The following is a 16018-nucleotide window of genomic DNA, read 5'->3' on the forward strand; positions in this document are numbered from 1 at the left end:
AGTTTCATTGCAACGCAGGTGGAAGCACTACCAGGGTGCGCTGAGCAGGAAATGACAAATTTCAGGGTCTCTTGTGAGAGGTGTCAAGATTGTGGAAGCTTCCAGAATCTTCCTCCATGACACTTGCCTTGCTGAGTTCGACTAAGTGATGAGTAAGAGGCTCTTAGTCTCCAAGTGGAAGTAAGAACTGACAGAGAGAGGACACTAGTCAGATCACAAGCTGACTCATCCTCACTCCAAACATCTATATATGGATCTCTTCTCCATGAGATCTAGAGGCTGGAATTTTGTTATTGCAAAGAATTGTTGTTGGTTTGAGATTGGAATCATTGGGTGCTTAATGCTTTGAAGGGAGGTGAAGATAGGAATTTCATTTGCTGGGAAGGAGATGCTGGATTGGAACTCTCTTGGTTGTATCTCCTCCTGAACCTTGTTATTCATCAATAAAGCTATCTTGGTTTCTCCTATATGCTGATGTGTCTTTGATGTATGATTGCATTAGTGTATTTGGTTTATTTCTAATCCTGAACTAGTTATGAATATGAATCTATGTCTTTGTGTAGTGTTCCCTTCTTGTGATCTTACAGGAACCTGTTGAAGCTAGGCGAGCGAGAAGGCAAGTGGCTGGGAACTCTCAAAGCGAAGAGAAACCGGATCGAGGGACAAACGGAAGACACCGGTTAGTCCATCCATCTCTCTTCATTCTTAATTCATAAAGGAAGAATACTAGAATAGCTGTGTTTGTTTGTTGCTAAGGCACTGTCACACCTTAGGTGGATAGGATCGTCCTGCATAGGCATCTTTCCCCACAACACATGGTTTATCACAATAGAAGGCATTCGAGGACGTGAAAACTCGCCTTTCCTTTTTACCAATCCTGACTAAGGAATACCTACAACAACCATTAGAGATTGAGATAAATTCCTTTGACTATGAAATTGGTATAGTTGTGACTTTTCAAGGACATTTTGAGGCATATCATAGTTAAACACTCTGTAATACTATCCAAAGATACCAAACCTATGACAAGGAGATGTACTACATGATACAAGCCTATTGACAATGGAAGCATTATATTATGGGGAAGGAGACAATAATTCACACTAATCACATGCCTTTTCAATTTATGAAAACATAAGGAACATTATAGAATGATCGCCATAAAAATGGTCCACTTACTTGCAATAATTCCATTTTAACGTCAAATACAAGAAGGGTATCACCAATCATGTCACATACTACCTCATTTTGCACCAAGTTGTGGCACTAACCATAATTCTTAACTCTTGTAGGAACAAGACCTTTGGGTGGCCACAATTATACAAAAGTGACTCTAAATTTGTTTCCACATACCATATGTTGATGGCAGGTAAGAAAGTTCCATACTTCCACCTTCGGGTTTCTCCCTTGTGCTACTAGAGCCATCTTTGTGTTCCTTCAAGTGAGCGTGCTAAGATGATTTTGGGGTAACATTATAGTTAGGCAGCATGGCATTTTGGTTTGGAGAAGATAACAGTAATACTTGAAAAGTATTTATATTGGCCAAAGCTTCAACATGATGTCCAGTGGTACATCATAGCATGAACTTGCTATGCCATTACTAAACCAACCATCAAGAAGTAGGGGTTATACACTCCTCTACATAACCCAGAAAAGTCATGTAATTTAGTATCATTGGATTTCATGTGAGGTTTTCCATCCACTGTGCATGAAAATAATTTTGTATCTATGGTTATCGACCAATTCTCCAAGATGGCCATTTTGGCACCATGCAAGAAGAGTATCTCAACTAAAGTCATTGCTAAACTATTCTTTGAGCATGGTTGAGTTCATTTTGGGCTACCTCAAATCATTATTTTAGATAGGGACAATAAGTTCCTCGATAAATTTTGGTCCAATCTATGGTATCTAATGGATACTGAGTTGACAAAATAAATTTCCTTTCATTCCTAATCAAATGCACAAAAGAAGTGGTCAATAGGATGATTTTGCATATCTTGTGTATGTAAAACTCCAAGAATCCTTGTACATGGGATGAAATTATTCCACATATTCAACATAGTTATAAAAATTCCCTCCACATCTCTATTAGCCACATTCCTTTTCATGTGTCCTTGGGGTTCCAACAGTTGGCCCCAATTGATGTAGCTATACCCATTGAATCTTCAACAATAAAGTCCTCCCACTCTCAATTTGAGATAGATAGGATAGGAAAATTTGTTGAGCAGATCCAACATCTCCAACAATAGGTTCATGACATCATGCAAAAAAACCGATGCTAAGTATAAGTAATGACATGACCATCATAGGGTTCCACACAAGTTTAATGTTGGTGATAAGGTTTGGTTACATTTACAAAAAGAGCACCTCACAAGCCCCAATAGGAAGCTCAAACCACTCCCATATAGGCCTCACATAATGGAAAAGGTTGTGGGTGAAAATTCCTTTGAATTGAGCATTCCCCCTTTCCTTTGTTTGCACCTGATGTTTAATGTGGAGTTACGTTAACCATATTTTCCACCTCTATTGGAAACCTCATAGGAAACCAAGTAATTTATCCACATAAAAATAGATCCTGACTATAGTGAAATGACTAAATTGGATTAGATCATGGACGCTGAGACAAAGGATACCCACCAACAACGTATATAACTCTGTCAGGTTGTGAAAGTAAGGCAACTTCTTCACCAAGGCAAGTTGCTCACTAGGAGCCAAATCCAACAAAAGTTTCCTCATCTAATGCGGGCACTCAATGCAATGGATACCATTGCTTCCTAAAGGGAGAGAACTCATCTAGGTGGATATCAATGGCCACCCACCTACTTCATTGGCTCAAAGCACAATTCTCCATCGTAATAGTTTTTCTACAATGTTTTAGGTCCTAATTTTCCAAGATCATTTTAAGGTTGTAAACAATGTTTTTATGATGTGTCATGGGGCTAAGTGATAATCGTAGGCTCTATCCTGGTCCCCGATTGAAATGTGTGATTCATGGATAGACCTTTATAATAGGCTATTGAGCACACCAAACAGAGAACATATGAAAAAACTATGATCCCGAGAAGTTAACATATCAACTAACCCTATTGAGGCCTTTTGGCATTTCATCTTCTAGGGTTATTTTTTGGACCTATAAGGTTATTTTTTGATACTAAAAGGCCATTCTTTGAGCCTTTTGTAATATGTTTTACAATGAGCATAATAGCCATCTATTTATGTTCAGTGATAACTATCAACATTATTGTTAGTCTATGTTCTATAATATTTTGTTTTTTCATTTATTATTAAAAGTTGTGTTTCCACTAGATTATTGTAATATTTTCTATATTTCTCTGTTTGCAGTCTATTTACTTTCTTTCACTTCATTTCATTGCTTGTACACCATGAATCATAGGATTTAGAATTGTTAGATTCATGAAGTCTCTTCATGCCCCCTTGATAGGATTTCATTTACAACTACCCTTTATAGGTTATTATTTTCATCTTTTATGTCCATCATAGAAGCCATTGGTTCTTTACCTACACTATTTCCATCCATCCATTGGTATCCTTCCCTAAGATACCATTTTTTTTTATTTTTTGCATGTTGTTCATGATCAACATCTAATAGTTTTTGTTGATATGATTTCCAACTTGTGGGTTTATCTTTATGTCATTTTTCCATTTTAAGATAAGCTTATATTTGAGGATATGAATCTTGTAAATATCTTAGTTATTGGCACATACAACAAACAAAAAAGTTATATTTTCATAATGTTTTTAAATTTTTTATTTTGTAATAATAACATTTACCTTTTAGAATTTTAATTTAGATTATTTTTTTATTTATTTTTATTTTTTATCTAAAAGAAGTTATACATATATGGGAAATTTCAATGAAAGTATCTTTTGGTTTCATATATGGGATTAAGTATATACGTTATTAACAAGTATAAGACCCTAATGGAGATAGTCTTGAAGGTATTTGATTATGGATTAAGGTTAGATGTTATTAGAAAGTATGTGATCTCATTGGAGGAATTTTTAGTAATAACCACAAGGGACACTAGATTTCTTGATGATACTATTTAGCTTCAAACAACCCTTTTAGTTTTGAAACAAGCCCTAAAACTATATTTAACTGGTTAATAATTCGTCTCCCTTAAATATAAGAAAATGTGCTAACAACCCAAGGCTAACCAACAACAAATCATTTTGGATTGCATCACTTTTCTTAAGTAATGGTAATAACTAAATTTCTATTTGAATAGAAGCCAATAATGACTCTCATAACCATCAATTAACAATGTATAATTTATGATAGTTTTTACCTCCATCAAATATATAAGAACTTACAATTAATAACATCCAGAAAACAATAACCATCTCTCATAATTATAGTTTTGGATTACTTTTCTGTTATTACTTTGAAAAAAAATTAGATTCATATGCACGATCTTACAAATGCTAAGGTCACGAAAACAAAGAAAATACATATAAATTACACATGGAATAAGTAACCGTGTTGTAACTTATTTACCTTGTTTTAGAAATGGAATTAGGTCACAGTGATACACTAGCATATAGGAAAATGGGAATGTCGAAGTGGCTAAGGAAGAGAACACATGATGAGGTAAGAATATTCTCCAATGCAGAGTCAAGGTTAAAGTCGCATCTTTTGGTCAAATAATGAATGGAGGACTAACATTTTTGTTGGAATGATTTTGTATTGATGGAATCCCAAATATGAAGAAGGCTCATAGTCACTACAATAAATATTTATTATGAGCTCAACATGTCACCTACATGAATTGAACCAAATCAAGGAGAATAACAACATTTATCCCAATCACCTAGACTAAATCCAATTTAGATACATACATACATATAATTAATTATAATTTTTTTATAAGATACACATTGTACCACATTTTTTTATGTTTTAATTTATAAAATGGTTATGAAAATAATTTTGAAACACAAAAATTAGAAACATATAAAAATTATTAGGAAACACTCATTTTAGAACTTAGAAATAAATATTTTTAATGGGGAAATGGGTGTCAGACAAGTACTCATCAAACTACTAGGAAACACTAAATTATCTCACTCTTGGAACATAAGAATAATCAAGTTGAAGCATACACCCTTTATCTAGAACTTAAGTTGGCCTTACCCCTCAACATTCATCACGTCATCACTTTTGTGGACTCTGAGAGCACTATTTATCAGCTTTAGCTAAGCTCCCTTCTTTACAAAACTAGAGTGTCTTATATCTTCCTTTGCATCTCCTCCCTCCTCTCTGAATTCCCCTTTGTTTACTCCTATCATGTCCACCCCACCAAAAGTTTCCCTATTGATTTTAAAGCCAATTTACAATTAGCAGTCATGGTCAAGGTTCCACCCTCCATATTCCATGAACCCCACCCCCCCACCTCTAATTATTCAAATGTCCCATCCAATCTTCATGGCATCACTCGATCTCACCCATCACAATCAAATTACACCTCTTTGTCACTTTGTTTTTACCCTCCTTCACCTTCGCTCCTCTATTATTTTGTTCCCACACTCCAATTGATGTTAAGGTGGGATTAACCTTGCATCATTGGATTTTAGAGTGCATCCTTCCCATTATTCCTATGATTTGGTTTCAATGGAGATGGGACTAGCGATAATGAATTTCCATGTTCATAACTCTTTCACAAAGAATGACCATATTTGATTACTCAACCCTAATTTCTCTATGTTCCTTTTCGCTTCAAGGTGTCTAACATAGAGACTAATTAGATCAATTTAGCTATGCAAGTCACCCTTCTCACTGAACCCATGTATAATAGAGAGTATAATGTCTTGAAGACGACTCATCATCAACTTACAACAAATTTTGACTAGCTTCATTTCTCACTCAACCAAATCCAAATTGGTTTCTCCAACCTTTCTATGTAGATTGGGATCTCCTTGGAGGTTTTAACTTAGCATTTCTAAGCAATCAAATAAATTCAATATGAGTGTAGAGTTCTACACACCCAGCAAGAGGAATTTAAGCAACAACAACTGATAGGTATGCAAGATTATTTTCCCTCATGACACTCACAAAAGGCACTAGTAGGCATTTTTTTATATTCTAGGTACCTTTTTGAAGGATTATGAAGCTATTTTCTTTCTGAAAGTTTGGTGGCCATCAAATTATACTTTTTAATGCATCTTCTAGATGCAATTTTACTAATACAAATATCCTTCAGTACTTTCTAAAGAAAATAGTAATAAACATTCTTAAAACACACACACACACACACATAGCACATCTAACCAACTATAACTTTTTCTTTCAATTGATTTTATCTCAAGTGGTTGGGAGGAATGATTATCATCCTCTCTACCCAGAGTCAATGGGAGAGTCAATTCCATTGTCCAAAAGAATGGTTATAACATGATGAAAATTATTATAATGGAATAAAATACACATTTAAAAAAGTTGATTAAATATTCATAATATCAATTACCTCTTAAATCCACTTTAGAGGATGCTTTTGGAATCCGTCATGGAAGAAATGTGTACTTTGTATTAAATTTACATGCTGAAAATAATTGGCAACAAATTACTTATATAAATGCCCACATAATAAAATGAGAGTTTCTAAATTATTCTTTTGTATTTAGCAATAAACCGGCCTAGATCCATCTTAATTATGGATCTACAGAGCGTCGAGAGACATCAAAATCCCTCTCAAAACTTTGATCAATCTTAGCACTTGGTAGATCCGAAGTTAAAATAGATCTAGGTTGGTTTAATTTCCTCTTTTAAATAGGCTATATTCCACATGAATAATACACCTCTTGAATACCATGGGTTTTAATACCAGAAAAAAGACTATTGATTATTTTTATTTATAATTTTATAGAGTTAATTTTTTTAAGACTAAATTAAAATGTTTACATTATATTAATTACGTTCCTTTGAGACGTACGCACACAACCTATTCCCCTTAATTCGATATGGTTTTTCATATCTCATACGGTGAATCGGCATATGCTACTGGTCAAATTGGTGTTAGCTGATAGTACAAAGCCCATTCATTATGGTTATAAGATTGACTTGGTATCCATATATGCCTTATTTGTGTTAGTAGCTGTATATGATAGCCCGTATTATATGCACATGAGTCAAGGGATAGCTCTAATAAAGCCTACTCACAATGGCATTATAGATTAGCTCATACTTCTATACACATTAATGAAATAACCAAACTAACGAGTGTATAAAAAAAACCTAATAAACTGAGAAAACCTCTTGACACAATTACCTATATAAACATTAGAGTGAATTTTCATAACCATACCATCAATAATAACATGAAGAACAAGATTTTGTTTGTGCTTTTGTCGAAGTTGCAAGAGACCAAAAAAATATTGTCGAGAAGAAAGCATTCTCAACAAAGTCCACTAAAGGGGTCTAACGTGGATGGTATTTTATTGAAACGGATAATATTGGACGAAAATTGGATCAAGTGATCCAATTTCATGCAATAAGTAAACTACCATTTACATGATGAATTTTGGTAGATATGCATTCACTTGACGGTGTCAAAGTAATGATCAATTCATTAGAAGCTTAATTTTCAGTTTGTTTTTAGATTTTTTTAATTTATCGAAATTTTCTAATAAAATTATACCATACAAAAAATAAACAAACACTCAAAAAATAATAAATAATTTTTGTTGACTATTTTTAAAAACCTTAAATAGAATTACCAGATCTAAATATATATTTAATATCAAAATCATATTTTTGATTTTTTATTTAAAAAAATTGATGTTTTAATAATATTTAATTAATTTTAATTATATATTTTTTTAAATATAAATAAAATTTTTATAAATGGTTGAAATAAAACTTTGTAGAATTTCTGATCCCATTTGGTCAAGGCTTTTAAAGTTAATGGCTATTCCTATGCTCATGCTCAGATTTCTAAAGTTTTCCATTTTGTTGCTCACTTTAGATTCACCAATTTTGATCTCTCTTCTGTGGCGAAATTACCCTACCATACGTTAAAGGAACCACTGATCTTATTGTCAAAAATTTGGGCAAGAATAACATAAAAAATGTATTTAAACCTCATAAAACCCTCAAACAATTGCTCTCATGAGTCAAACACATATAAGATCCCATGCTAGGATCAAGGTTTATGAGATTCCATGTTCTTGCTATAAATATTATATTAGTCAAATTGGTCGTCCTTTCAGAGCCCGCCTCAAGGAACACATAGTTGATACCAACAATACAAAGCCCGCCTCAAGGAACACATAGTTGATACCAACAATATTTGTTTTAAGTTTGCCATTGTTGAACACTCTTATAAGTCCAAGCACTTAATTTGTTTTGATCAACCAAAAACCCCTACCCTCTGTACCATTCTATAAGTTTTGTATTATTAGAGAAGCCCTTGAAATCTAGAAAAATCCTAATAATTTTAATAGAGAAGATGGTTACAAGCTTTCATCTATCATTTCACCCATAGATTCTTGACCGTCCCTTAGAACCTTGCCCCTCCCTTAGAGCCTTCTAGATTTTAATATCCCTTTTCCACTTTGACCATTCATTATTTTTTTTAAATAATTTATTTTTCAATTAAAATTATTCTTATTTCATTATCTTATTATAAAAAAATAAAATATTTACTATCCAAATTATTAATAAATAATTTTATTATTTATTTAATTCTTATTTTCTTTAATTTTTTTCAATTAATACTTTAATTATTATTTTAATCCAAATTTTCCTTAATTCTCATTATTTTAATCTTTATAATTTCTTTCTTAACTATCAAGATTTTAAAGATTATTAATTCCTATTTCAAATTATTTTAAATCTTTTATTTTAGTTGAAATAGCCCATTCTTATTGTCAATTTAAATTATTTAATTATTAATTTTCAATTAATTTTTTTTATTTAGGTAGAGGGAGTTTACACAGTGCATTATATTAGATATCATTTTGGATTCAACTGGGTTAAGTAAGTCATTCACCTATGACCATTATGACCATTTCCATGAGAGTTAGTCATAACTCACTAATTTCTCATGATTTGAACTATTCAAATCATGAGAAATTAGTCAATTAGGACTACCTCTCATGGAAATGGTCATACATGAATGACTTACTTAATGCAGTTGAATCCCAAAATGATATCTAATATAATGCACTGCTAAACACCCTATACCTAAATTCAAAAAGAGTGCAGGGATCTCTACTTGAATGGTTCATGAGGCACAATACTTGCTAAGGTTTTGCAAATGGGGTAGCAAGCTAAGTGGACTTGATTGTGGGAAAACTCCATAGTTAAGGGCACTTGAGCCAGAGGTGATCTGGGATGGGTGACCTCCTGGAAAGTCCTGGTTACCGTGTGCAAGCCCCGGTTTCAATCCCACTTCTTCACCCCTGTGAGCATCACCCGATGCAATGAGTGCTAAGTGAACTATTCAAATCATGATAAATTAGTCAGTTACGACTACCTCTCATGGAAATGGTCATATGTGAATGCCTTACTTAACGTAGTTGAATCCCAAAATGATATCTATTTTTTTAAATTAATTCTTATTTGAAATCTAATGTTAATTTTTTTTTAATTAGTTCTTATTTTTTCATTCTTTCTTAACTCTTATTGTAATTAATTTGTATTTTAATTCTTATTTCTCTTTTATTCTTATTTTCAATTAATATATATTATTAATATTTTAAATTTATTTATGGTTATTTTCAATTAATATTCACGTAGTCTAACAAGGCAGAGGAGTTGGCACGAAAGTTATGGAAATTTCTGTCATATTTAGAGAAAATTCGGCAACGACTTTTGTAAATCCAAGTCATAGTTGTTAAACTTCAAAATTCTAGGTGTTCTAGATGTTTTTGATGGTGCTGAATCCATTTCCATAATCAAAAGCACCATTCAAGCACTCCCTCTACAAGATTTTTTGAAATATTTTTGCTCAGATTCCAACTACTTTTAGCCGTCCAGACAATTCCTCACTCCATTAATATATATTATTAATATTCTAAATTTAAATTGATTAATTATTAATCATTAACTTTTAACTAATTCTTATAATTTAATTTTCAAATATGAATTAGGTGAATTGATTTCTAATTATTATGTCTAATTTAATTAATTTTTTTTACCCATAACATCATAATCAATCCTAGTTTCTTTGTCTTATGAATAGATTTTTCAACACTTGTTTACTGACTAAGCTCTTTAAAATTATCACCGGAAAAATTAAATATATCACAAATTTTTCACAATTCTATTCCGAAATCCCCAACAACAATATGAATAATTATAATATTCTCCAATAACTTAAATTTATATTTGACTAAATTTTTTATTAAAAAATATAACACATTGTTAAATTTGATTGGAAAATAAACTCTTAACCATATTCGTATTGAGTAAAGTTTATTGAAAAGTGAATCCACAAAAATATTAAATTTATAATTGACTAAATTTTTGATGAAACAAAAATGATAACAATATTCGTACTGAGTAAAGTTTATTGAAAAGTGAATCCATAAAAATATCGGTGATGGAATATATGTCCTTAAAAATTAACTCCATTCTCATGCACTTTCGGAATATTATACCCATTTTCTTTATATGGTATAACAACTGCAATGATTTGAAAATATTAAAATAGACAGTTAAAAATGATTAATTATTATAAAAAATAAAATAAACTAATAATTAATAAAAAAATTATTATTATTTTTTTGATCAAAATAAAAATATATTTATGAGAGATTTTAAGACTTATTGTTAAGCTCCATTAATTTAACACAAAAGCTACCTTGATTTATGGAGTTGCAGCTTTTCTTAACTTATGGAAACCAACTGCAGTAGTTTCCTTAAGTTAAGAAAATCAATTGCAATTATTAAATTAATAATTGGGAGCTACTAAAGTGGTCCATTACTTTGATCTCATCTCTACCTTGATTTGTGGTTTTTCTAACACATAGCATTGAGAAGCTTGATGGAAGGTTAGCTATATGTTTATCTGTTGGTCCTCAAGCTCATATCTCAACCCCGCTCATATCTCAACCCCCTTCAGTTCTACACAATCTAGCTGAGATAGGAGAGCTCGGAAGTGCCTTCAGAATTTTGTGTTCTTTGCTTGGACAGAAGCTGGAGTGCTTAAGAAGAAGCTTGTGGACTGTGGCCTGCGTCAATACATCACCAATGGCTGGAGGTAACTCGTATCCCTGGGTATTAAGTTTCAGTGATATTTTTCAGTTCTTTGAGCATGTAGAATCACTGTTTAAGTTTATTAGTAATCTAACACTTATATCACAAGAAATTTTATTGTCGAAGTGTTTGAATCAACTAGTGTGTTCATCGTCAGGACAAGTTGAATGAGCAAATCAGGCATTGCATGTTAAATAAATAGATCAGAAACTCCAACGGCTAAATTAACATGCAATGCCTGATCTGCTCATTCAGCGTGTCCTGACTATGAACCACACTAATTAATTTGAAACGCGTCGACAAATAAAATTTCTTATAATATAAACCAAAAAATCTCTCATAAAATTAATATAAATCACAAAAACCTCAACTCTACCATAAAAATATATTATAAAACTAAAATCCTCGCACCGCCACTTCCACTCTCCCCCTTCGCTAATCTCTTCGGACAACACAATTCCATTACTGAACGACCTAGGCCTACATATCTGCCAAAGGCTTAGGTGACATAATCAAATCATCCTTCTTCCGATTTCCATATTCACTTTGACTTGCTTGCCAAGCCAATGGTTAAATAAGATATTTCACTTAACATGGCCCCACCCACCTTCCTAGGGCGCGCATGGTGGGGACAAAATACACCGGCTAAAAGGAAGGTCCGATCTGCCTCGGTCAAAGTAGCCGGTAATGGAAACGACAAAAATAAGGATAAAGAGTATGGTAGGCGTATTTAATTCGGTACTATGTGGTTGCCCACTGTGATTCTTTTCCCGAAATTTGTTTGGAAAGTTATTTTTGGTTTGAATTCGGTGATCGTCTGTTTTTTTAATTTTGATAATATGGGTATTTAAATATTTATTTTATGGTAAAAATAGATTTAATATTATTAAAAAAATTCATTTCACCCTGTGCTGTGAAAATAAAATAAAATTAAGGAAATAATTTTTCACATGTAAAAATAAAATATAAATGTATGTGTTACGAAAATAAAATTGAGTAATATAAAAATGATGTGGGATTTTTTTTTAAAATTTATAAATGTTAAATTTATTATATATTTCAAAACATATTTTAAATAATACACCATCACAGTTTTATTTAAACAATATATTTTTATATAATAATTGAATCTCATTGTTTCCCAACTATATTAATTGAATCTCATTATTTCCCAACTAACAATTTGAACTTCACACAACTTGATAAGATTAGCTAGTTGTATATATTTTTTCAGAGAGAAATCATGATATGGCCGAAGCCCACATATTTTTACAATCAATATGGCCGAAGCCAGCAGAATTTTTTACTGCATAGCCGTTACAAATATCGCCGTAGCTAGGGGGGCTTCAATGAACGCCTCCGCAGGAATCGAAAACGGCTGAGGAGTGCGAAAGCCATCCGCCCCAACCGTCATATCATACAGGTCATGTGCAGCTAGTTGTATATATTAACTAATCAAATTTAACATTTTTTTTTAAACAGAGATACATAGTCAAATAGTCAAATCTATGAGCGAACTTATAGATAACAAAAACTTCACATACCTCAACCACACCGCGGTTGTATTACCATCGCTCAACAAACATTATTTTTCGCGGTTGTATTACCATCGCTCAACAAACATTATTTTTTGTTTGAAGTCCTCCCTAACTAATTAATTAAGCAATCCCTTGGTCTTTCCATATTCCACAGCGTCATCGTAGATTTCGTCGATGCCAAATTTGAAGGAGAAACCACTCTCCACCAATTTCTTCGACGAAATGTTCACCTTTAGAGTCTCTGGCACATCCTCAAACCTGGACGTATACACACAAACATTCAATTGCTCAATATTCGTATATACATACATATCCAGAGAATAGGAGAAGGCAATACATTACAGATATTAATACTCACTGGGTTGGGACATTGTACTGCGGATAGCGTTTTGACAAGTAATGTGCAAGCTGTGGGACGGAGGTGTTGTTTGTGCAGCAGATGTAGCGGCCGTCGGCAGAGGGGTTCTCCATCAAGAAAATATGAGCGCTGCAGAGGTCGTCGACGTGTACTAATGGTATACACCCCGATAACATCTGCACGCCCTTTAGTCGCTGCAAACGGTATGGGACGCCGGTGAGGAGAGAGAGGGCCGCCTGAACACTGACGGGCACGTCTGGGGTAATGGAAGCACCGACGGTAAGCACAGGGATGATGCTCACCACATCCAGATCGTACTCCTTTCCGTATTGGAAAGCTGCTTGCTCCGCCAGAATCTTGGAAACTGCATATTCCTGCACCGTCAAATAAATGATGTCTATTGAGTCACAGAAATGTTGGATATTTCTGCTAATTTCAAACAAATATTGAACAGAGGAAATACTCTGTTTCTGTCAGAGGATCTTTTTGCACAGGGAAGCCCCAAAAAAATTCCTGAGCAAGAGAGAGTTTCTCAGCCAAAACAAACTTGTATTAATTTATAAACTGCTTAATACAATTTTCTTCCTCTCTCTTAGAAAGATTCACCAAAAACAAAATACTGTCTCTCTTTTTACAAATGATTTTTACACTGCTGTGTAAAATCTTCATTCACATTTTACTGCTGTAAAAAGGGTTTTTACATTTCCTGCTGTAGAATAAAAATTCTTACATGATTTTACTGCTGTAAAAATATTTTCTACTCTTTTTATTCACGGCCAATATTTTTCACTCTCAAAAAAAACTTCTTGTATATATTGAAATTACAAAAAAAATTACATTTACTGCACTCCACATGAGCACGGCTGTGCATTCCACTTTGCATTACATATTTTTTTGAACAACCCTTGCCATTTTCAGTGCTATGTGAATCCCCTGTTTTTCATTCGCTGCTGCGAACCCTCTTCTTCATCCCTTGTGCTTGATAAAAAGTCAACACTCACCAAAACATATATATCGTATATGATAAATATGCAACCAAATAATAAATAAAAAAGGACTTACCCATAACTCCGTAAACAATAAAAACATTAAAATTTAAAGTTTCTACCTAAAACTATGACTAAGCATTAAATGCATTAAATAAAAGCTGGCGGTAAAAGTAAAAATAACGTTCTGGTAGTTTGGAGCGAGTTGACCTGATCGGACCATTTTCAGCACACCTAAATCACACAAACCAAACGATTTGAACACCTAAATCACACAAACCAAACTATTTTTAACGTTCGGGAGAAGGGCAGTATTGGGTTCATACAGCAGACGCGTGGCACCAGCGGATTGTGTCGGTGGCCTCCAGGGAAAAACAACCTTTGCCAAAAGGCGGTGCGATAAAGATAGGTGGTTTTCGGGAATGGTTTTCGGTTTCCCTTTAATACTCCAGCACGGCAGGTGAAATTAATGTTTCAACAAGAATCGAGTTTAGTGAGTTATTTTTTTTTTTGAATTTTTCAGGTTTAATTTTTTGAAAATTTAGTAGAAATTGATTGAAATCACAAATTTGATGGGTAATTTTTGCACAATAAAAATGTCCTAATTTTTTTCTAACTTTTTCCAATGTGTTGAATCCATATATACATTAAAAAAAAACTAAATTAAATAACGCAATCAAGATTTTATCACAGATTTCAAATTTCAACATGAAAAATGCCATAAAAATAGCACTAAAAACAACAAAAATTTAGAGATGTGAAGCATTGTAGTTACTGATTTAATGTTTTGATTAGGTCTGAATCTACGCACCCAGGAAGGGGGCCTTTTAGCCCGGAGGAAATCAACGTCTGTCCAGTAGGATTCGTTAACGCTCTGATTTTGCTCGGCAGGTTCGTTGATCATAAACGTAGCAGCAGACGATGTAACCACCACACGCTTCACTGTTTGTGCCTTGGTGGAGGCCCTCAGAACACCAAGCGTTCCCTCAACGGCCGGCCTGATCACATCGTTCTGCCGGAAGACGAATTATATAATATATATATAGAGAGAGAAAGAGGGGTGTATTTGGTACCATGAATTTTGAAACTTAAACAGAGATCTAGAGGGCTTTACCTCTGGATCTTTGGGTGCGAAATCGATAGGAGTTGCTACATGAAAAACTCCATCGCAGCCGGCGACGGCAGCGTCGAAACTGCCGTCTTCCGATAGGTCCGCCCTAAAGAGCTTGAGCCGTTCCGCAGCTCCCGGAATGTCCAGTAGATGGCGCACCTTCGCTTCGTTCTCTGTGCGCCCCGCCAATAATATACTTGTTAAACGTACTGAAATAAATGGCAGAAATCATTCGGGAGATGAGGAGATGCGAACCTGGGTTGCGCGCTGTAGCATGGACAGTGTAACCCTTGTGGAGTAAGCGCTTGACGAGCCAGGAGGCCACGAAACCTGTCCCTCCCGTCACACAAAAAGTAGATGCTCGACGGACTTTGCCATCGATGGTTTCGGCGGCCATTTTTTGAGGTGTAATGGGTGGCCCCTTTTTCCTTCCAGTATTATTTTTGCAGGACAGAGGATGAGAGATAGAGTTTCTCTGAACCTTTACCATCAGAATCGAAGCGCCTCCCCGATTAATATGTGCGAGGCTTATTTTACCACATCTACAGTTGTAAAAGTGTGGCCGCAAAGCGTTCGGTCAGCTAGATACATCTGAAAAGACACAAGCGTTCGCTCAGCTACATACATTGTGAATAAAAGTTGTTTAGGATGAACTTCGAAAATGCCGTGTGGTAAATAGTCGCCATCACAACTAAATGTGGTCCTTTATGAATGTAATTTTTGACCATTTTTCTCTTTTTATATATCATTGATTAAGTATATCCATGAATGTGATATATTAATTTTTATTCATATTTATTTAATAAGTTG

The 16018-nt window shown here is 33.8% G+C and overlaps 1 protein-coding gene across 2 annotated transcripts; it reads right to left on the reverse strand.

Moving 5' to 3' along the window:
- Positions 1-12481: 12481 nt before the first annotated feature.
- On the reverse strand, positions 12482-15808 carry LOC149233326 (putative anthocyanidin reductase). Of its 2 annotated transcripts, none has more exons than XM_089376719.1 (5): positions 15464-15808; positions 15212-15381; positions 14873-15109; positions 13112-13485; positions 12482-13011 (listed from the first exon to the last, which is right to left on the reverse strand). In XM_089376719.1, exons 1-5 carry the CDS (start codon positions 15696-15698, stop codon positions 12870-12872), a joined length of 1158 nt encoding a protein of 385 aa, XP_089232845.1. In that variant the 5' UTR covers positions 15699-15808; the 3' UTR covers positions 12482-12869. The 2 variants fall into 2 exon arrangements, with proteins under 2 accessions (XP_089232845.1, XP_089232846.1); XM_089376720.1 differs by having other exon boundaries at positions 14909-15109; positions 15464-15803.
- Positions 15809-16018: the final 210 nt, after the last annotated feature.

This window comes from Pinus tabuliformis, chromosome J (genome assembly GCF_031772625.1).
Source record: "Pinus tabuliformis cultivar Carrire ecotype Pingquan chromosome J, CPIR1, whole genome shotgun sequence".
In the NCBI taxonomy this organism is placed as follows: domain Eukaryota; kingdom Viridiplantae; phylum Streptophyta; class Pinopsida; order Pinales; family Pinaceae; genus Pinus; species Pinus tabuliformis.